This window comes from Tachyglossus aculeatus, chromosome 18 (assembly GCF_015852505.1).
Source record: "Tachyglossus aculeatus isolate mTacAcu1 chromosome 18, mTacAcu1.pri, whole genome shotgun sequence".
NCBI classification, from domain to species: Eukaryota; Metazoa; Chordata; class Mammalia; order Monotremata; family Tachyglossidae; genus Tachyglossus; species Tachyglossus aculeatus.
In genome coordinates, this window is record NC_052083.1 from 36006449 (window position 1) to 36028344 (window position 21896).

The following is a 21896-nucleotide window of genomic DNA, read 5'->3' on the forward strand; positions in this document are numbered from 1 at the left end:
CGCTTAACTGACACTGGGTACCCTTACGCGGCCTGGCCTTAGTTGCTTGGTCCCTTCCTGCTCTGGAAGAAAGTCAGCTGTGTGACTTTGGGCAAGTCACTTAACTTCTCTGTGCCCCAGTTCCTTCATCTGTAAAATAGGGATTAAGACCTTGAGCCCCCCGTGGGACAACCTGATCACCTTGTAACCTCCCCGGTGCTTAGAACAGTGCTTTGCACATAGTAAGTGCTTAATAAAGGCCATTATTATTAAAGAATGGGAGTAGAGGGGACAGGGCCTATGTTGGCTCAGATCAGCCCTCCGGATTTTTCATCTGTCTCACTCCCAGCCTCTCTGGGAAGGGTAGGGGCTGGGAAACAGGTGTGCTTTAATGCATCACCCAACTTCAAATTAAACCATTTTTCCTCCTAAATGAGTCACTAATTGGCAGGAGGATTTAATTAGCTTCTCTGTGCACTCAGGTGCTCTGACACCCCGCCTCTCTCCTGCCCCTCTAACAGAGGCGATAGGGAGGGGGTAGCAGCAGCTCCCCTGACTTGCTGATTGCCAAGCCCACACCACCCCCATCCTGTCGCCCTCCAAACACACACCCTTAATTCCTGCCCCCGTGGCAGCAGTTAGGACCTTTGTATGGTGCTGTGCAGGGGCAGAGCTGGCCCTGGTGACCTCAAGGGACAGTGATCTGTGTTCCCCTTCACTGCAGGAACCTGCCTTGGGCAGAGCCTCAGTGGGCAGTTGCTGTTCTTCCCCATGCGCTAGCCGACACAAGCAAACCACATCCAGACCCAGGTCCACATGGGGTTTCCAGTCTAACCGGGGGAGAGCTGATGTTTTATCCCCATTTTAGAGATGAGGGAATTGAGGGCCGGAGCAGTTCAGTGACTTGTCCAAGGTCACACAGCAGGTCAGCGGCAGAGCTGCGCATAGAACCCAGGTCTCCCAATTTTCAGCCCCCCCCCCAGCTTGCTGCGGGTTCTCAGATACCATGTCCCTCCTCTCCCACTCTGAGCGATGTCCCCTTTATTTGTGGTATTTGTTACATGCTTACTATGATTCCAGGCACTATTCTAAGCGCTGGGGTAGATACAAGGTAATCAGGTTGGACACAGTCCCTGTCCTAGATGAGGCTCACAGTCTTCATTCTAATTTTACAGATGAGGTAACTGAGGCCCAGAGAAGTTGTGACTTGCCTCAGGTCACACAGCAGATAAATGGTGGAGCTGGGATTAGAACCTAGGTCTTTTCGACTCCCAAGCCAGGCCATCCCCAAGGCCTCACCACCATTCAAACCCATCTCCTTCCATTTGGACCTCGGTGGAGATGAAAGGCTGTTCACCAGCCTCCGGCACCCCTGTTTGGAGACTACCTGCCCTCCCCCTTGGTGACCCTTGCACAGATCCAGCTCTAGATTTGTGCCCCTTTCCTCATCACTGGTATTTAATGAGCGCCTTCTGCGGGGCAAGTACTGTAGTAGGTGCTGGGGAAGCAAGAGATGCATTTGCTGCCTTCTGGGAGTTTCTCTCTCAGTCTCTCAGGGTGGACACATAAATGTGCTTTATAAATATCGGAAGCAGGAGGAAGAACAAGGATAGAACCTTAAATAGTGCAAAGTGTAACAGCACAATGGATAATTGCTTATTCAAATGAAAAGAGACAGAGATGCTTAAGTGCTGAGGTTAGGAATGAAATATATGTGTGCTGTAGGGGTGTTGTTCTTGTATCGAGGAAGGCTCCCTGGAGGAATGGGCTTTTTAGAGGGCTTTATCGACCGGGAGAGTTGCAGCCTGGCAGATTCTGGCACAAGGCGGGGGTCAGAAGTGGGAGAGTCGAGACCTAGGTACCGTGAGGCGGTGAACTTGGGGAGAACGCGGGGTGTCAGCTGGGGGAGAGCCTGGAAGCCAAAGGCATGGTGCTGAAGGAGATGGACAGCCGCCGCTGGAGCTGTTTGAGGAGAGTTGTGCGCCAGGCGCAATGACAGGTGAGGCCTAGACATTCTGGGCATTTAGGGGAAGCACGGTGTAATATGAGGACGTTGCGTGGAACCTTTGGCAGAAATCTGCAGAGCCCAAAAGCCATTGGTGGGGCTCACCCTGATGGGCTCCCACGGTCTGGAGCCTCTGCAGTCCCCTCCCGGGTCCCCAGGAACGCGGGTACCACATCCAAGCCTTGGAACTCGGCAGTAGGAGCCAAGGGAGGGAGCGGCTGGACCCCAGAAATAAATTCGGCAGATGTAAAGGCACATAATAATAATAATAATGGCATTAAGCAATTACTGTGTGCAAAGCACTGTTCTAAGCGCTGGGGAGGTTACAAGGTGATCGGGTTGTCCCACGTGGGGCTCACAGTCTTCATCCCCATTTTACAGATGAGGGAACTGAGGCTCAGAGAAGTGAAGTGACTTGCCCAAAGTCACACAGCAGACAATTGGCAGAGCCGGGATTTGAACTCATGACCTCTGACTCCAGAGCCCGGGCTCTTTGCACTGAGCCACGCTGCTTCTCTCAGGCAAATGGCCACCTTGCCTGAGAGGCTGAGGGTCCCTTCTCCAGGGTCTTTTATATCCGTGAGGGAGGTTTGGGGGCAGTCCTACCCTCCATAGGCGCTTAATAAATACCATTATTTCTCCTGCCTGAGGGTAAGGGAGTGTTCACAATGACTTTGAGAGCACTACCTGCTCTGCTCAGCTATAGCTGGAGGAGGAAGGCCGTGGGAGGATCTGGGAGGAGAGTCTTCAGCACAGTCTTCCCCCGGCAGCTGGTGGGGGAGACCCTGGTTTGTGGAAACCAGCCAGAGCCACGTGGGTGAGATATCCAGCCTTTAGACAGCAGCCTAGCAGCAGGGCCTTCTTCTGTCACCCTGCCTCCTTTCCTGGCCATGTCTCAGGGCCAGCTTTACTGTCATCTGTGACCCCCACCTGCCATCGGCCTCCGTAGTCCCTCCCTCCTCCGATCTTCAGGGTGTTCATCAGGGGTAGGTGGAGAGGACAGGTGGTCTCCACCCTTCGATGGTCGAGGGTTCTCTAGTGGCCGGGGGGGAGCGATGAGGGCACCAAGAGGAGAGGCTCAGCCTGGAGTCCAGTGTGGGGCCCGTGCTGTGATAATGCTTGCTTTCTACCTCCCCGCCAGTTGGGTCCTGTCTTAATGTCTGTGGGATCAAGGGCTGCCAGAGAGAAACCCAAGTACTCGAGCCACCGGCGGCCGCGGTGAGACCAAAATAAGGACCTCCCTCGGCCTCCTTGCTGGGGCCTGGGGGAGAGATGTCCGGCCGGCGTGCCCGGCAGCACCCCCGCACCCAAGGGCAGAAGCGTGTATGCCCCGGACACTTGAGGTCACTGATGGCCTCTCCTCCCCACCTCTCCCCTCCCTGCAGTCCATTGACCCGGGCCAGCAGTTTACCTGGGAGAACTCAAACCTGGAAGTGAACAAGCCTAAGAATCGTTACGCCAACGTCATCGCCTATGACCACTCCCGCGTGATTCTCACCTCCATTGACGGTGAGCCAGCGGGCTGGGGGTCGGGGAAGGGATGGGGGATGCACCGCACAGCCCACTCGGCCCAAATGAGCCTCTCCCCCTTCCACCGGCAGGACTCAGGCCAGGACTCAGGGCCGCCAGCTAACACCCCGGCTTGACACTTTGCTGCCCATCTCACCCTCAGCCCCTAGAAGGAAAACTCATCTAATCTATTCTCCTGTTTTTAGGGAAGGAAAGGCCACCGTTTCCCTCTGTAGCCTCTTCCAGCATTTACCAACCCTAATTGTTGACAAGCCTCTCTGGTGTCCAACCTAAATCTCCTGCTACAGTCTTAGCAAGTAGCACTAAAGATTCATTTCTGCTAACCCCCGAGCCCTAACCCAGCCACCTTTCAGGCTTCTGTCGTTCCTTGACCTCACTCTCCTCGTCAACCAGAGCACTTGAGATGGAGGGTTCAGCAGCCCCACTCCGACTTTCTCCGGGAGGCTCCGGCCCTGTAGGGTGGCAGAGGCACAGGCCCGGTGAAACTATGAAGCCAGAGACTTGCCAGCTAGCTTCCCACCCTGCACTGCCGGCACACTGGCTCTCTTGCCGCTCATTGTCTCCCCAAATATCCTCAGCCCTCTCTTGGGGACCCTCCCTCCCTGGCCACGCCTAGAGGGGAGCCCGCCCCCAGAACCACCCGAAGTTAGGATAGCGAGTTTCTCTTAACCAGGATCAACTCCACCGATCTCTGCCCGTGCATCTGTGTTGGTGGGTATGGCCGGCGATCACAGAACTTCCCGTTAACGCTGGCTCGTGACATCGTTCAGAGGCAGCCTCACAGCGAGGAGCAGAAGAGGAGGGAGCCGGTGGGAGGGGAGAAGTGACTCACCCAACCTAGATCCCTTTCAGCCATGGAGGTGGTGTGTGCCCACGCCTGGGCCTCACCTCCCAGTCAGGATGACGTGAGTCTCTCCAGCCCTCTTGCCCCTGGCTGCCAGGCCTCAGACTCTGAACGTCCACCCAGTCCAGGTTCTTGGGAGGACGGGCCCAGCCATCCTTTCGGGTATCATGATGACAGCTGGCTCTGCGGACTAACCATTGGCTTGCCGCTTGCCTTTTATTTCTCCCAGGGGTCCCAGGCAGCGACTACATCAACGCAAACTACATAGATGGGTACCGGAAACAGAACGCCTACATTGCCACCCAGGGGCCCTTGCCAGAGACGCTCAGCGACTTCTGGCGGATGGTGTGGGAGCAGAGGACAGCCACCATCGTCATGATGACGCGCCTGGAGGAGAAGTCTCGGGTAGGTGGAGAGCCTCATCTGCCAGGGCCAGGGAAATCGGGAGGCGGGAGAGGGAGATGGCGGGCATTTTTGGAGAATTTGGAATTGGTGGAGAACCGATTTAGGGGTTGAACCCTAGCCTCAGTTTCAGCTACGAGGCCTTTGAGGAGTGTTTTCTTTTAAGGGGCAGATTCACACACAGGTAAGAGAGGCAAATGACATGAAAAGGGACTAATTTGAGAAGAATAGCTGCTTGTACTAGTGAGGAGGAGTCCTTAAACACTTACTGAGGCAAATTCAAGATAATCAGAACAGACATGGTCCCCTGTCCCATGGGGAAGACAGTAGGATGTTACAGGGAAATATTAAACAACCCTAAATTACACATGCCACCTACCAAGTTCACAGTGTTACAAGAGGAAGCCAAGTAGTCACTGGAGGGGGTTGGGTTCGGGCCAGAGTTTCAAAGGGCCACAGCCTCCCCATGTCCTAAGCGTTATAGTGGCTTCAGTCCTGCGAGGCAGGGGACAGAAGGTGGACAGGGCAAGGGCTGGGAAGATGGGCAGCTGGAGACGAGTGAGATGTGAGCGATCAGGAGGAGGGAAGGACAGAAAACCGAAATGTACAGGGCCCCCAAATTCTTTGCAGAGTCCCATTACTTCCACAGAAGTCAAAGAGATGTCTGGACCCACCAAGAGGTCCGAGAGTGATTGGACCCCTTCCCAGGGGTCATCCTGGGAAGGCTTCAAGGTTGTTGCTACTTTTAGAGGATACTGGGCTGGGTGGTCATCTACTCCAGCCCAGCATTTCTTCAGTTTGATTTGTGTGAGATGCTGTTATAAGGGACGTGACTGGAGTGGTGATTGAAGCTGATTCTTCCTCCTGGGGAAGATAGCCTGGACTTAGGGTCTCCCCCTTCTAGAGTGTGAGCCCACTGTTTGGTAGGGACCATCTTTATATGTTGCCAACTGGTACTTCCCAAGCGCTTAGTACAGTGCTCTGCACACAGTAAGCGCTCAAGAAATACGATTGAATGTTAGGGAATCCACCAAAGAGCCTGCTACTGCTGCTGCAGCAATCTGGCAGAAGGTACTTTGGGCCAGAACTGGGGCAGTGGTGGAGGTGACTGAGAGCAGCATGGCCTAGTGTATAGATCGTGGGCCCGGGAGTCAGAAGGACCTCAGTTCAAATCCCAGCTCTGCCACTTCTCTGTTATGTGACCTTGGGCAAATCACTTCATTTCTCTGTGCCTCAGTTTCCTTGTCTGTAAAATGGGGATTAAGACAAATGGGGATTGACTGTGAGTCCCACTTGGGACGTGGACTGTGTCCAACCCGATTAGCTTGTATCTACCCCAGCACTTATTACGTGCGTGGGGCGTAGTAAGCGCTTAACAAATACCATAAAAAAGAGAGGGGTGAACTATTAATGAGGAAGAATGAAGAGGATTTCATGAAGGATTGGCTTTAGCTGGTGAAGGGGAGAGAAGGGCATCCTAAAGCACAATTAAATAAGTCTAGTATTCTGAATGGGAAGGGAAGGCAAAAACCAACAACCCACACATGAGAACCTTAAGAAAACAATGAAAGAAATTGCTGTGGGGCAGAAAAAATGCCGAAGAGAAGCCTGAAAGATGTTTGAAAACACCGTATTAGAGACCCAGGTAAAATATGGGCCTCTCAACACAAAGATATAGCAATCAAATAGAAACCCTGCTTGACGATTTGGTAAAAATAAAAGAGGTCATTGTAAGAAAACAGTCATCCTTTACAAATTTGAATTGCTCTCCCGAGCAAGAACAGATAAGACCATAAGACCGGCAGGCCATGTACGAACAAGGAATTAGATAGGCCAAGAGCTTTGTGAAGAGCCTCTTGCAAGAGGTGTGAAAAACTAATAATTAAAAGTTGGTTACAGTCTGTCAGTTCTTCTGTAAGGTCGGGGCCAGGTAAGAGAAATTCCATTCCATTACTCGCTGCTAAACCGCTGCCCAGCGCAAGCATATGGCCTTGTCTTTCAGGGCCGTTTTATGTTCTCTCCAGACAGACCATCACTATGGAAAGGAGCTTCCCCAATTCTCCAGCTGTGTTGCTATCAATCAGTCAGTCATCAATCATATTTATTGAGCGCTTACCATGCAGAGCACAGTACTAAGTCCTTGGGAGAGTACGATATAGCAGAGTTGGTAGCCAAATCGTGCAGTGGCAAAACTGACTGAGCAAGTCAAAAGCAGGAAGCCAGCTAGGGACTCTTGGGCTGGGGGACGGGGTACACATCAAACTTCATTTATCCAGTCGTAAATGGCGATCTTCCACCCCCTTGTTTTTGCTACGTTCTAGACTGTGAGCCCGTTGTTGGGTAGGGACTGTCTCTATATGTTACCAACTTGTACTTCCCAAGTGCTTAGTACAGTGCCGTGCACACAGTAAGCACTCAGTAAATACGATTGAATGAATGAATGAATGACAGGCATGTTTGAGACCCAACTGATCACTGGGCTTAGGTGACAAGCCACCCTGGAGAGTCATAGGAAACTGTAGAACTCCTCGCTAGGGTTTATGTAACAGCTTATCGTGTCAGATAGCCACTATGGCAGATGTCTGCTGGCTCAGCAACATAAAATGCCCATCTGAGAGAAATGATGGAAAGGGGGCCCTAGGAATTATACGCTAGTGAGATGCCCTCGTGTACCTGGTGAACGAGTAACTACCTAATTATGTTTAAGATCAGAGAGCATGCAGAAAACCACAGAGTGGCTGTAGGAGCGGCAGTATTGGTATTCACTGAGCCCCCACTGGCCTAGGGGAAATGGAGCTCCATCTGTCTCCTGGATCAGTCAGTTGGCAAGTCTTTTGCCCCCCTCTGAATCACCCTTGCAACACCAGGGAGAGGATGAGGTGTGGTGGCTTTGGGGGAAGGTGCCTCTTCCTTCCCTGAAGGTCACAGCAGTTCAGGGGCCCGTGGGGGCTGGCCCCCCGTTCCTAGTGGTTACCCCTAGCAGGTGGTGCTGCCGTCAGCATGGGACCATGGCAACCACCTGCCGGGGAAAACCACAGCGGATTTGGGACAGTCGAGCTGCTTCCCTCTACGAGTGCTTTTGTGCCACCCCGAGTTTGGTGGGTAGAGGTGATGATGACGATGATGGCATTTATTAAGCGCTTGCTATGTGCAAAGCACTGTTCTAAGCGCTGGAGAGGTTACAAGGTGATCAGGTTGTCCCACGGGGGGCTCACAGTCTTAATCCCCATTTTACAGATGAGGGAAGTGAGGCACAGAGAAGCTAAGTGACTTGCCCAAAGTCACACAGCTAATTGGCAGAGCCGGAATTTGAACCCATGACCTCTGACTCCAAAGCCCATGCTCTTTCCACTGAGCCACGCTGTGAACCAAACATGCAGCTCCCTTGGCAGCCAGCCATGCCACCTCTCGGCCAGTCGTAGGGCTCTGAGGTGGCACCCCAGGGCTCTTCCTAAAGCGATGGAAGAGGGATTGTGCCGAAGCGTTCAACAGTGGGTGGGCTCAGAGCTGTTAGTCATGGCTCGGGAAAGAGATCATTGGCTGCTGTTGCACTATTGGGAGGGTGAGGGGATCTGAAGGAGTTTTGCCGCTCTATACAACCACTGAGCTAAGGAGCCTGTCAAATAATCAATCAATCAATCAATCAATCGTATTTATTGAGCGCTATGTGCAGAGCACTGTACTAAGCGCTTGGGAAGTACAAATTGGCAACATATAGAGACAGTCCCTACCCAACAGTGGGCTCACAGTCTAAAAAATAATGGATGGCAGAAGGAGGGCGAGAGCTAGACGAGCTGGGGGGTGGGACAAAAATGGGGCTGTGAGGAGCCAGGCTCCACTCGCCTCCCGTTGACTCCCCCCTGTCAAAACCCTGTCTGTTCCCACCCTCCTCAAAGGCAGCCACAGCAGGGTTTTCCGATAAAGCAACCAGAACCCAATCATGGCAGTAGCTGGCAGTGCAGCGGACTCCCAGGAAAAACCTGAGAGCAGGAAGGACATGACAGAACTGGAGAAAGTACAGAGCGTTTTCCAAACCTGGGCTCTGCCACTTGTCTGCTGTGTGACTCTGGGCAAGTTACTTTGTCTGTAAAATGGGGATTCAGGCTGTGAGCCCCACGTGGGACGTGGACTGTGTCCAACCTGATTAGCTTGTGTCTACCACAACACACAATAAACACTTAACAAATACCCTAAGAAAAACCCCAGTAAGCATTCAGTAAATTCCATTGATTAATTCAGGATAATGTCAAGGTTTTACAGGCTTGTGGGATAGGGAGTATGCTCGTATTGTCTCCAGTGATGGGAAAGCCAGGGGGAGGATGGGGTTTTGGTGGGAAGATGAGTTGTGTTTTGGACATGTTTAGTTTGAGGTGTCAGCAGGACATCGAAGTAGATGTGTCCTGAAGGCAGGAGGAGATAATAATAATGATGGCATTTATTAAGCACTTACTATGTGCAAAGCACTGTTCTAAGCGCTGGGGAGGTTACAAGGTGATCAGGTTGTCCCACAGGGGGCTCCCAGTCTTAATCCCCATTTTACGGATGAGGTAACTGAGGCCCAGAGAAGTGACTTGCCCAAAGTCACACAGCTAATTGAGCGGAGCCGGGATTTGAACCCATGACTTCTGATTCCAAAGCCCAGGCTCTTTCCACTGAGCCACGCTGCTTCTCTGCGAGACTGCAGAGGAGGAGAGTGGACAGGGCTGGAGACGTAGATTTGGGAAACATCCGCATGGAGATTTCCAGAGGTGGCAGTTGGGGAGAGAATGGGGAGGAGCTTCCAGCAGCTGTCCTCCCACCCCAGGAACCTCAGGGCAGTGCACTCCCAGGGCGTTAGCTTGGCCCTTAGTTAATTAGAAGAGAGCGCTGCCGGCAGCAGGCGACTCATCTATTTTAGTGCCGCCGCACATCGACTTGAGCATAAAATTTACAGAGCTTGAAAATGGCGCATAAACACTATGGGTAAATTTGGCAGAAAATGTGACTGACTCTTATCTGGTCATGAATAAATAATTTTCAATTATCAGCCCCAGCTCTGCAAAGAAACAGCTCCAGAGAGTTGAGCGGAAGCTAGCTCTGTGGCGTAGAGTGTCTGCCTCGGGGCTGGGGTCCCCTACGGCCAACCCAAGGGCCAAGCAGATGGCGGATGGGCCCCGGCCACTCTGCTCTGCCCCGAAAGCTGGTCTCCGCAGCTGGGCCGAGATGGGGGGTGGGGGTCGCAAGTGTCCACCCCAGGAGTGGGGGAGGCTCAGTGAAGCAGTCGTGTTGGCATTTTGCTGCTCTGGCCGCCTACAGGGAGGTCAGCAGCTTGGAGCCCAGCTGGCCCGTCCTGCCCGTGGGTCAGTCACCGTGACCCTGGGAGCAGCGATGGGAGCTGAGCCGGGGATTCTGCCCGGGCCGGGTCTTTCCAGAGCCTTCCTGAGGCGTTGCTGTTCTTCCCCCACCCCCTGCCCAGCTATTTGGTATGGATGCAACCTTGGAGGCCCACGGGAAGGGCCTGGTTCAGCTGCTTTCCTCCCCAGGGCCCCACAGTTCACACTGTCCCTTTCCCACCCCCGTAGGTGAAGTGTGACCAGTACTGGCCGAGCCGGGGCACCGAGACCTACGGCCTGATCCAGATCACGCTGCTGGATACGGTGGAGCTGGCCACCTACACTGTTCGCACCTTCGCGCTTTTCAAGGTAACGAACTGCAACCCTCAGGGGCGAGGCAGGGAGTCCCAGGGCATTTGAGGGGGTATCACCTCCCTGGCAGGGCAGGTGGAGGACAGGGGAGGAGCTCCATAGGACCTCCTCGTCTCCTGCAGCCCCAACTGTAAGAAACCCTGGGACTCACCAAGTGCGGCCAACTTGTGCAGGATGGCGGGTGGACTGGCCCGGCGCTCCACCCCAGTCCCCTCTCTGCTCTTCTCCCCGCCTTCCCCAGAGCGGCTCCAGTGAGAAGCGGGAGCTGCGGCAGTTTCAGTTCATGGCGTGGCCCGACCACGGGGTTCCCGAGTACCCCACCCCCATCTTGGCCTTCCTGCGCAGAGTCAAGGCTTGCAACCCCCCAGACGCCGGCCCCATGGTGGTGCATTGCAGGTGAGGAGCCGGAAAGGGGAGGGGAGGAGATGTGGGCTCCCCACCAGGCTCAGCAGCTGGGGGGAGGAAGGAAGAGGAGGTGGAAGATTTGGGGGTTTGCTGCTTTGGCCCCAGCTCTGACGAAGGAGCTCCCTGGACGGGCCATTGCAAAAGTGGACAGGAGGGGCCCAACCTCCCTGCCGACCGGCATCTCTGCCAAGGGAGGGGGAAGGCCCAAGGCGGGCATCCGGCCGGGTCTAAGGCCCGGGGGCAGCAACTGGCTCTTCGGGTCTGTGGTGGTGACTTGCGGCAGTTTCGTGAGAGGGTCAGAGCACAGTGTGAGGTGTCCAAAACTGTACGGGAACTGGTGGCCCGTGTGTGTGTGTGTGCGTGCATGCATCTGCTTGGTTGTGAACCCCCCCGTGAGTCTGGGTGTAGGTTGGGCAGCTCTGAGCATGCTCCTGGGCGGGTGAGTTATGAGTGGGGGGGGGACCCTTTGAGCCTGAGTGTGTGATCAGGCCTGCACCCACTTACCCGCCTAAGGAAGGCTGCCTTTTCTTGCCGTGTGTGTGCGCGCCGAGCCGGAAAGCTCCCTCGAGGGGCTGGAGTCCGGAGCTGGCAGTGGGCGGGCAGACGGGCGTAACTCCCGGGCCACTGAGCTGTACCGCCCCCTCCCCCAGCGCCGGCGTGGGACGTACGGGCTGCTTTATTGTCACGGACGCCATGCTGGAGCGCATGAAGCATGAGAAGACCGTGGACATCTACGGCCACGTGACCTGCATGCGCTCCCAGCGCAACTACATGGTGCAGACGGAGGATCAGTACGTGTTCATCCACGAAGCGCTCCTGGAAGCCGCTGCCTGCGGCCACACCGAAGTGCCGGCCCGCAGCCTCTACGCCCACATCCAGAAGTTGGGCCAGGTGCCTCCGGGTGAGAGCGTCACCGCCATGGAGCTGGAGTTCAAGGTGAGCAGGCGGCGGGCGTCCCACCCCTCTCTCCCGGAGCACCCCCAGTGTGGAGGCGCAGAGGATGGGGTAGCGAACCTTCCTGCCCTGACTGCACCCACCCCCTATGGCCTGATCCTCCTTCAGAGAGAGTACAAGTGGACATGGAGAGCAAGCCCAGCCTCCCACCCCTTCTCCTCTGGCCCAGTTTCACCCCCCAGGGGACGGCGCCCCCGGCATGGCACAGCTCAGGGCTGCAGAGAGCCCATTCTTCAGGGTCCTGGGCAGAGAGTGGAGTAGAGAAGAAGTGTGGCTCAGTGGAAGGAGCATGCACGGGCTTTGGAGTCCAAGGTCATGGGTTCAAATGCCAGCTCTGCCAATTGTCAGCAGTGTGACTTTGGGCAAGTCACTTAACTTCTCTGGGCTTCAGTTCCCTCATCTGTAAAATGGGGATTAGGACTGTGAGCCCCCCGTGGGACAACTGATTACCTTGTAACCTCCCCAGCGCTTAGAACAGTGCTTTGCACATAGTATGTGCTTAATAATAGTAAGTGCTTAATAAATGCCATTATTATTATTATTATTAGAGCAGGACTAGAACAGGCTTGAGTTCAGGTCCTGAGGATCCATGGGGCCAGATTTGGGGGAATGGAAGGCGTGGAGGAAAGATGAGAGGCAGCCTCTCACCTGGGGCTGGCTGCGGTGGAGAGACACAAAGAAAGCTTGTGGGACCTCAGGCTGGGGTCTGATGCACCCACTTCCCCACTGAGGCTGGGGAACCCAAAACCATTGGCCAAGCCTGCCCCACCTCCACAACCGTGGAGTTTAGGTTCCCTGAGCAATGTTGGTCCCTCTCTCCCCAGCTACTCGCCAACTCAAAAGCCCACACCTCCCGCTTCATCAGCGCCAACCTGCCTTGCAACAAGTTCAAGAACCGCCTGGTGAACATCATGCCCTACGAGCTGACCCGCGTCTGCCTGCAGCCCATCCGCGGGGTTGAGGGCTCGGACTACATCAACGCCAGCTTCATCGACGGCTATCGGTGAGGGCCTGGCCCCGGACCAATGTCTGTGGGACCCGATTGCGGGGGAGAGGAAGGGAGCAGCAGGCAGGTGCCCCAGGATGCCAGGGGCTTCTCTGGCCTATCTTCCATAACTTGTCCTTCCCCTTCCTGATCCAGTCAGGGCAGCTGCTGGGGGAGGTTGCAGGGGAGCATCTCGCACTCCCCGAGATGCGCTTCCTGAGCCCCAGGATCCTGAAGGAGGAGAGGAAGCAAACAGTTCCATGATCTGCCTTACCCTGAACATTGGGTGGAGCCCAGGGTCTGCCATCAGGGAGAGTGTGGGTGGCAGTGAGTTTCTTTTCCCCTGCAAGAGACTCCCGTAGCCTCGATGGCCCCTGGGCAGGGGGAGGATGTGTCCTAAACCGCCCATCCTACAGCGTCAGTCAGGGGACACAGAGAGACAGAGGAGGCAGAGTAGCCATTGTCCTGTCTGTCCCCATCCCATTATCCCCCACCCCCTGGCAGGGTCAGAGCTCAGGACAGCTTCGCTCTAGGGCCCGGAGCCGTTGGGCACTGGGGGAGGGGGTCAAGGATAGGGGCTGCCCCCTGACGCTTTCCCTTCGCACACACCCCGCAGGCAGCAGAAGGCTTACATTGCCACCCAGGGGCCTCTGGCCGAGAGCACCGAGGATTTCTGGCGCATGCTCTGGGAGCACAACTCCACCATCGTGGTCATGCTGACCAAGCTAAGGGAGATGGGCCGGGTAAGCAACTGTGAGATGCTCCCCACGTTTCTGCTTCCTCCTCTATTTTTGATCCCCATATTCTGCCTACTCCTGGAGCTCCCAGTCCTCCCTCACTGTACCCCTGCCCGTAGTGGGGCTCTTCCCACCATCGCTGCTCCTCAACTCTGCTCCATCCTTCTGTACCCTGTAGGAGAAATGCCATCAGTACTGGCCCGCAGAGCGCTCGGCTCGGTACCAGTATTTCGTGGTGGATCCCATGGCTGAGTACAACATGCCCCAGTACATCCTGCGGGAATTCAAGGTCACCGATGCCCGGGTAAGAGCCTTTCCTTCCAAGCTCACCACCCCACGGCAGTCTTGGTCAGGCAGTCAACCAATCAACAGTATGTATTGTGAGTTTATTCGGGGCAGAACACTGTTGCAGGCACTTGGGAGGAATACAACAATTAGAGTTAGTAGACATGATCCCTGCCTTCCATAACTTTACGATCTTGTAAGGCAGACACTAAAATTAGAGTTGGTGGGGGGTGGGAGAGAAACGGAGTCTAAAGGTATGGATCTAAGTGCTACCGGGCGTGGGGCGAGTACACTCCTAGTGTGTAGGTGACACAGAAGTGCTGAAGTGGTAATAGGCGGTGGGGGAATGGGAGTTATTCAGGGAAGGCCTCTTGGAGGAGAGGTGATTTTAGAAAGGCTTTGAAGGTGGGGAGAACAGTAGTCTGCCAGAGGGAAAGGGGGAAGAAGTTCCAGGCAAGATGGAGGGCAAAAAGGTCGACAGCGGGAGAGATGAGAAAAAGGCAGGGTGAGTGACCAGTTGGCTTGAGATGAGTTAAGTTTGCCAGCTGGGATGGAGTGGGAGAGGAGTGAGGAGAAGTAGGGTGGGAGGAGAAAGCTGATTGAAGGACTTAAAGCTGACAGGAGTTTCTGCTTGCTGCAGAGAGAGGTGAGTAATCATTGGAGGGTTTTAAGGAGTGGGGACACAGGTGCGAAATGATGTTTTAGAGGAAAGAGCCACAACAGAGGGAAGTATAAACGGAAGAAGGTGGAGGTGGAGTTAGTGGGAGGAGAAGATTTGGGAGGGAAATTGAGATGTTCACCTGAGGACATGTTGAGCTTGAGGTGCTGGTAGGACATATATATATATACAGATGTCCTGGAGGCAGAAAGAGATGCATTATTTGCTCCTCAAAGCTATGTGGCCAAGTGGAAAGAGCATGAGCCTGGCTGTCAGAAGGACCTGGGTTCTAATCTCAGGCTCTGTCACTTGTCTTCTGTGTGACCTCGGGCAAGTCACTTTACTTGTTTGGGCTTCAATGCCCCAAAGGCTATGAGGGAGGGACGGGGAGCGAGAGTCAGAAGTTAAGTCCAGGAACTCACCCTTAGAGAGGACGCGAAGGATCAAACTAGGCCAGCAGGGATCTCCCGGCCAGTGCAGAACACAGGAAGTGTTATGGAAGAGGACGGTGGACCAGGCACGAAGGCCACTTGGGCAATCCAGTACTCTTCCCCCAGCTCCGTGACTTCTGGGTGTTGCAGGGAGAGGAGAACGGCAAAGCCGTGGACACGTCCATGGACGTGCCTTGTATAGTAGAGACCTGACCCTTTTATTTCCCCCATCACCCCCTTCAGGATGGCCAGTCAAGAACGATCCGCCAGTTCCAGTTCACAGACTGGCCAGAGCAGGGCGTGCCCAAGACTGGGGAAGGCTTCATTGACTTCATCGGTCAGGTGCACAAGACCAAGGAGCAATTTGGGCAGGATGGGCCCATCACTGTGCACTGCAGGTGGGCATCGCTGGGCAGCTTTGGGGAGGGGGAAGGCACAGAGAAAGTGTGGCTTCTCAGAGGAGCCCAAAGGGAAGGCTGAAAGGCCATGGACATCCCCTAACTCCACCTACGTGTTCAGCCTGAACACTCTGTTCTGGTTTGGGAGGCAGAGCCAGGGGGCGAGGGGGGCGGTGGAACATCATCATCATCAATCATCAATCGTATTTATTGAGCGCTTACTGTATGCAGAGCACTGTACTAAGCGCTTGGGAAGTACAAATTGGCAACATATAGAGACAGTCCCTACCCAACAGTGGGCTCACAGTCTAAAAGGGGGAGACAGAGAACAAAACCAAACATACTAACAAAATAAAATAAATAGAATAGATATGTACAAGTAGAATAAATAGAGAAATATGTACAAACATATATACATATATACAGGTGCTGTGGGGAAGGGAAGGAGGTAAGATGGGGGGGATGGATAATGGGGAATTATAATGATAATGGGGGTATTTGTTAAGCACTTAGAAAGTGCCAGGCACTGTACTAAGAGCTGGGGTGGATGCAAGGAAATTGGGTTGGATGTAGTTCCTGTTCCACATGGGACTACAGTCTTAGTCCCCATTTGGCTCACTGGAAAGAGCACGGGCTTTGGAGTCAGAGGTCATGGGTTCAAATCCTGGCTCCGCCAATTGTCAGCTGTGTGACTTAGGGCAGGTCACTTAACTTCTCTGGGCCTCAGTTTCCTCATCTGTAAAATGGGGATTAAGACTGTGAGCCCCACGTGGGACAACCTGATCACCTTGTATCCCTCCAGCTCTTAGAACAGTGCTTTGCACATAGTAAGAGCTTAACAGCATAACTTGAGCCCTTCTGCCCCCACTAAACCCGGTCTCCTCTACAGAATAAGGTTCATCTACCCTAGGTTGAACTGGAGCCTTCAGAGGCGAGGCCGGAGAGGAGTCCCAAGGAGTAGCCTTGGGACTAGGGCCATGGCCCAATCCTAGAGGTGACAACAGCTCAATTAAAGAGAAGGAGCCAGTAAGGGGGCAGTAGGTGGGTCGTCGTCTCCCGGCTCCTCACTCACTTCCTTCCCCTCCCGCCCAGTGCTGGGGTTGGCCGCACCGGGGTGTTCATCACCCTGAGCATCGTCTTGGAGCGGATGCGATACGAGGGCGTGGTGGACATGTTCCAAACTGTGAAGACCCTGCGGACCCAGCGGCCAGCCATGGTGCAGACAGAGGTAGGGGCCGACCCACCCAACTTTTCTAGGGCCGGGGCAGAGGGACCATCGGGGAGGAGGCACGGAGTGGGGCGGGAGGACTCCAAATCCAAGAGGGCTGCCGCGAGGCTGTTTGGGGAAAGTCTCCCAAGCACTCACCTTAGGCTGAGTCCCACTCACACCTGGACCTGGGAAGAGAGAAGGCTGAGAGCAAATTGCTTCCACTGGGGAACAGTTTGTCTCTAGTCCGGGGCTGCTGGAAACATAGCCAGGGAGAATGGCTGATACTGCCCCAGAAGAAAGCAGCAAGGTCTAGTGGATGGAGCACGGACCTGGGATTTAGAAGGATCTGGGTTCTAATCGCAGGCTCTGTCACTTGTCTTCCGTGTGACCCTGGGCAAGTCACTTTACTTCTCTGGGCCTCAGTGACCTCATCTGTAAAATGGAGATGAAAACCGTGAGCTGCATGTGGGATATGGACTGTGTCCAGCCTGATTATCTTGTATCTCCTCCAGTGCTTAGTACAGTGCCTGGCGCATAGTAAGCACTTAAATACCAGAAGGAAAAAAAAAGGATTTGGGATAACGGTCCTGACACCAGCCTCCAAAAAGTCAAAAAATCTTTTCTCTGGGGACTTTGGAGAGAAGAGGGTTTTCTCCAGGATCAATCAATCAATCAATCAATCGTATTTATTGAGCGCTTACTGTGTGCAGAGCACTGTACTAAGCACTTGGGAAGTACAAGTTGGCAACATATAGAGACAGTGGGCTCACAGTCCTCTTCACTGATCCATTTCACAGGATCAGTGAAATGGGCTTCCGGGTGGAACCTCACTGTTCCCCCACCCAGCTCTTCCCTCGGAGGGAGGGAAGGAGGGAGCGGAGCCACCCTGAAGCAGCTTGGAGAACAGGCCGGGATGAAAGCCAAAAAGGATGCCAGGGCAGGGGATGAGGGTGAGAAAGGAGAGGCCAGTTGGCAGCAGGACAGGAGCCGAGGAAGAGGCCCTGCTTCCTTACTCTGTCCCTTGGAAAGACTGAAGGGAAGACGCAGCCCTCTCCCCTCCTGGACTCTTCCCACCTGCTGATCCCTCTCTCCCTTCTCCCCGGCAGGACCAGTATCAACTGTGCTACCGCGCGGCACTAGAGTACCTGGGCAGCTTTGACCACTATGCAACGTAACTAGCGCTTTCCTCTCGGGACCAGCGGGGCGTCCGGGAGCGGGGCCGAGCTCCTTCTGAGCCATAGCCACCATTGTTCAGCCCTTCTGTACAGCCGCTGTTGCCAGGCAGCAGACTTCCCACCGCCAACCAACGCCGACCACAGCGTGTAGGAACGTTGCCACAGCAAAGTCTGAAAACCCAAAGCATTTCCAATCGCCAGTGAAATTTTCTGCATCCTCAACATGCACATTTCTCTCTCTCTCTGTTCCGCTACCGCGTTTCACAGTGCTGTTTCTCACGGGGATGGGGGCAGAACCTTTTTTATACATTAAATAGAACAGACCCGGTGGTTTTTATAATCCCTATCTCTCTCCCTTTTTTTTCCTGTGAGTCAAACATTTTGCCAAGGCAGAATGGACCACATCACTCTGGGTTTGGGCAGGATTTGGGGTTTTGTTTTTTAATTAGTTCACTTTCTACCTTTGCTTTCCAAAGAAAAGCCACCTTTCTTTCCCTTGAGCCCATGCCATGGTGGCAGGGGCTGCCTGTTCTTGTCCACTGAAAACATAGCCCAGCTGTGATGAAACACCCACACCCCCCGGCTCCAATCTGTGGCGGCTTTTTACTCCCGAGTCATATTATTAAGTTTCTTGGAACTGGAGAGAAATTGCCGGTGATTATTTTTTTCTTAAAGCCTTTTACTACGTCCTCTGATCGGTGAGGGAAGGGGGCGAGGAGATGGGGAAATACTTGGTTCAGTCATTCGCCTTTGAAAATGCCTGTTTCACAACAATCCCGTGCTAATGATGTGTCTGGGGAAGCCCTGCTCCGGTGTTCCCCGTCATCATCATGTTTTGCTAAGATGAAAAGTAATAATCAGAAAACCCCAGGTCTCCGAACGGAGCTCCTGGGCCAGGGGGAGCAGGGCTGGCACGTGTGTACACACGTGTGCCTGCGTGACGGGGATGGAGCGCACGTCTCATCGAATCTGCTCGGAGTCAGAACTCTGAACCTGGAGACGTGTTGCTCTTTGTTTTCGTTGAGGTTCGGGGTTGGCAGACAGCGTGACTGGACCACCGTTGCCTGGGTGATTTGGTACCAATGAATTGACTCAGAGTTTTACAAAAGGAAAAAGAGCACAATTCTGAGCACAATCCTGAGGGTTATTTTGGGGAGCAATGCACTCTTCAGGTAAGGGGAGGAGGGGTGGGGGAGGGTGGGGAGGGGGCAGCAGGGAGGGTGTATCTCTGATTTCTGCTAGCCTGCAAATATTTTGAAAAGACACTACACTATTGTACTTTCTGCTACTTCAGGGTGCTCTAATGAACCAATGTGGCACGACTACTGGTCTTAATTTAATGGTACTATATAGTAATGCTCCTTATTATCTCACACTTGCACTCCAGGGCGGGGTCCAGAGAGAGCCCCCTCCTTCTCCAGTGCAAAGAGTTATAAATAAAAAGGTGGTGGAAGGGTTATCTTAATTGTATTAGCCAATGTATTCCAAATGTTCAGAATCCGAGCTAAGTTGAAATCAACAATCCAGGGTTGGTAATGTTGGATAAAACATTCATTTTTACCTTGTGGATGCTAGTGCTGTAGGGTTCACTGTTGTATACAGTCTGTTTTCTATTTGTTAATAAAAAAAAAAAAGACTACAGCATCATTGCATAATTCTTGATGTTAATAAATTTGAATAATCAGGTTTCATACAAACTGAGTTTCCTGTCTTTTTTTTTGATGGCATTTATTAAGCGCTTACTATGTGCAAAGCACTGTTCTAAGCGCTGAGCACTGTTCTACTGGGGTGTCCCTGTGGGGGAGAGGTGGCTGGTCCCTCAGAGACAGCTTCCATCAGTTAGTGCTGGGCACATAGTAAGCGCTTAATACCATAATTATTATTTTTAGTCCTGCCAGAGCCCCATCTATCCCTCTGCCCAGGCATAACGCATGCCTATGCTTTAAGGGACAGCAGCTGTGTTACATTTGTGTCACACTAGCCCAGAGTGGTTGGTTGGCTTGGAACCTTTCACCACCCCTTGCCTACCTGCTTCTTCCTCCCTGCCCTGGGCCAGCATTACATTCTGTCCACAGGCAGGTAGAATAACTCAGTGCCCTTGGCAAACCCACCAAGAGTGGGAGAGAAAAGATGTTTCTCTCTCTTTCTCTCTCTCTCACTCACACACACACTTGTGAGGACAGTAACCACCCAGCTGTACAGGGTGGCAATTGGTCCAGAATTTCTATTTTAAAGCATCCAATGCCCCTCCGTCTCCTCAACTCCCGTCGCCAAATCCTGAGCCGCAGAGCAGTACCCGCATTGACCGAAACCTGAGGATGGGTCAGGAGGGGGGTCCCTAACTAGGGGGTGGTAAGGCCAGGTCCCCTTCCTATCCCTCCGGCCCCTCAGTCATCACTCACACCCTCTAAGCAAACATTAGAAGGTTGGCAGTCCTGCCTCTTACCCAGTCAGCCTTGCACTGTGCTCCCTGCCTCACCCCACTCCATCCTGGTGTCCCCGGGTCCAAAGTACTTTTGGCTGAACCCTCCTGTCCTCAGTCTTCTTTTCTACCACCAGCCCAGCGGTCCTTAGGCCGAGAACCCCATGCAGACCAGGGACAGTGTTCGACCTGATTATCTTGTCTCTACCCTAGCACTTTGTAAGCACTTTAACAAATACCATTAAAAAAAGAGAGAGAAAATGGTTTTTTCAAGAAGGCATGAGGGGAGAGGGAGAGGGAGTGTGCCTACTTTCTCAATTAAAACATTCTCAAACAAAATTTCCTATTTTTTTTTCAATTTCTACCTCCATGCTGGGAAAGCTAGGATGAAGCTTTTTGGAAAATCTGAGAATTTACAATAAAACCTGGGGATGCGGCCCACGGTTCCTCTCCCTTGCCGAGGGCAGCGTGAGTTTCAGGCTTGCCAGCTGCCTCCCCTGGGACACCAACCACTGCCACCCACCTGGCAACAGACCAGACCTCAGGCAGTGGGAGTGCTGGGCAGCTGCTTCCATTCTCTCTCTGCCTCTGCTTTATGCCCTGCTACCCATTAAGAAGACCCTGCTACCCAAGAGAAGCAGCGTGACTCAGAGGAAAGCGCACAGGCTTTGGAGTCAGAGGTCATGGGTTCAAATCCCGGCTCCGCCAGTTAGCTGTGTGACTTTGGGCAAGTCACTTCACTTCTCTGGGCCTCAGTTCCCTCATCTATAAAATGGGGATGAAGACTGTGAGCCCCACATGGGACAACCTGATTACCTTGTCACCTTCCCAGCGCTTAGAACAGTGCTTTGCACATAGAGCTTGATAAATGCCATCATTATTATTATTAAGACAGCACGGGCTGGAGAGGCAGTGACTCTGGTTGGCAGCAGAACTCCCCCACAGCTTCCAGTTTCCTTCCAGGTGGGCAACACTCCTGGGTGACTGGAGACCCCCCAAGAGGAGGCAACAGGGGAACTGCAAGCAAACTGAGCCCTTCAGGTGGACCCCAAGCAAGGAAGGATCCTGGGGGGCGCACCCTGCCTCCTGTCTCTCCCCACTCAGGTCTGTATTTCACCCCGCTGCCGGATCATTTTTCAAAAAAAAGAAAAGAAAAGAAAACACTTCAGTCCACATCTCCCCACTCCAAGAACCTCCAGCAGTTGCCCAGCCACCTCCGCATCAAACAGAAACTCCTTATCATCGGCTTTAAAGCACTCCTTTCTACCTCATCTTTCTGACCTCCTACTGAAACCCAGCCCACACACTCCGCTCCTGTAACACCATCCTACTCATTGTGCCTTGATCTCCTCTATCTCGCCACAGACCCCTTGCCCACGCCCTCCCTCTAGCCTGGCACTTCCTCCCGCTTCCTACCCGACAGATCGCCGCTCTCCCCACCTTCAAAGCCTTTTTCAAAGTCACATCTCCTCCAAGATGCCTTCCCCTACCCGCTCTCCCTTCTGCATCATCTATGCACTTGGATGTGTACGCTTTAGAACTTGATATTCACCCCACCCCTAGCATTTACGTACATATTTATAATCTATTTTAATGTCTGCCTCTCCCTCTAGACTGAACTGTGGGCAGGGATCATGTCTATCAACTCCGTTGCATTGTACTCTCCCAAGCACTTAGTGCAGTGCTCTGCGCACAGGAAGTGCTCAATAAATGCTATTGATTGATGCAGGTCTCCAGGGCTCCTTTTCAAAATTTGAGTTTTATTCAGAGGCGGGGGGGGGGGGGGGTGGAA

The 21896-nt window shown here is 53.5% G+C and overlaps 1 protein-coding gene across 11 annotated transcripts in view; it reads left to right on the forward strand.

The window, feature by feature from the left end:
• The window catches only part of PTPRF (protein tyrosine phosphatase receptor type F), a 311983-nt gene extending 293124 nt beyond the window's left edge, over positions 1-18859 (forward strand). For all 11 annotated transcript variants that reach the window (XM_038760656.1, XM_038760661.1, XM_038760660.1 and 8 more), the window contains 11 exons: positions 3370-3493; positions 4588-4763; positions 10322-10441; positions 10686-10840; positions 11500-11785; positions 12628-12806; positions 13405-13531; positions 13704-13829; positions 15143-15297; positions 16390-16525; positions 17614-18859. In XM_038760656.1, the coding sequence (XP_038616584.1) occupies positions 3370-3493; positions 4588-4763; positions 10322-10441; positions 10686-10840; positions 11500-11785; positions 12628-12806; positions 13405-13531; positions 13704-13829; positions 15143-15297; positions 16390-16525; positions 17614-17682 (1653 nt within the window). In that variant the 3' untranslated portion in view covers positions 17683-18859. The remainder of the gene's footprint in view (positions 1-3369; positions 3494-4587; positions 4764-10321; positions 10442-10685; positions 10841-11499; positions 11786-12627; positions 12807-13404; positions 13532-13703; positions 13830-15142; positions 15298-16389; positions 16526-17613) is intronic.
• The last annotated feature ends 3037 nt before the right edge of the window (positions 18860-21896 follow it).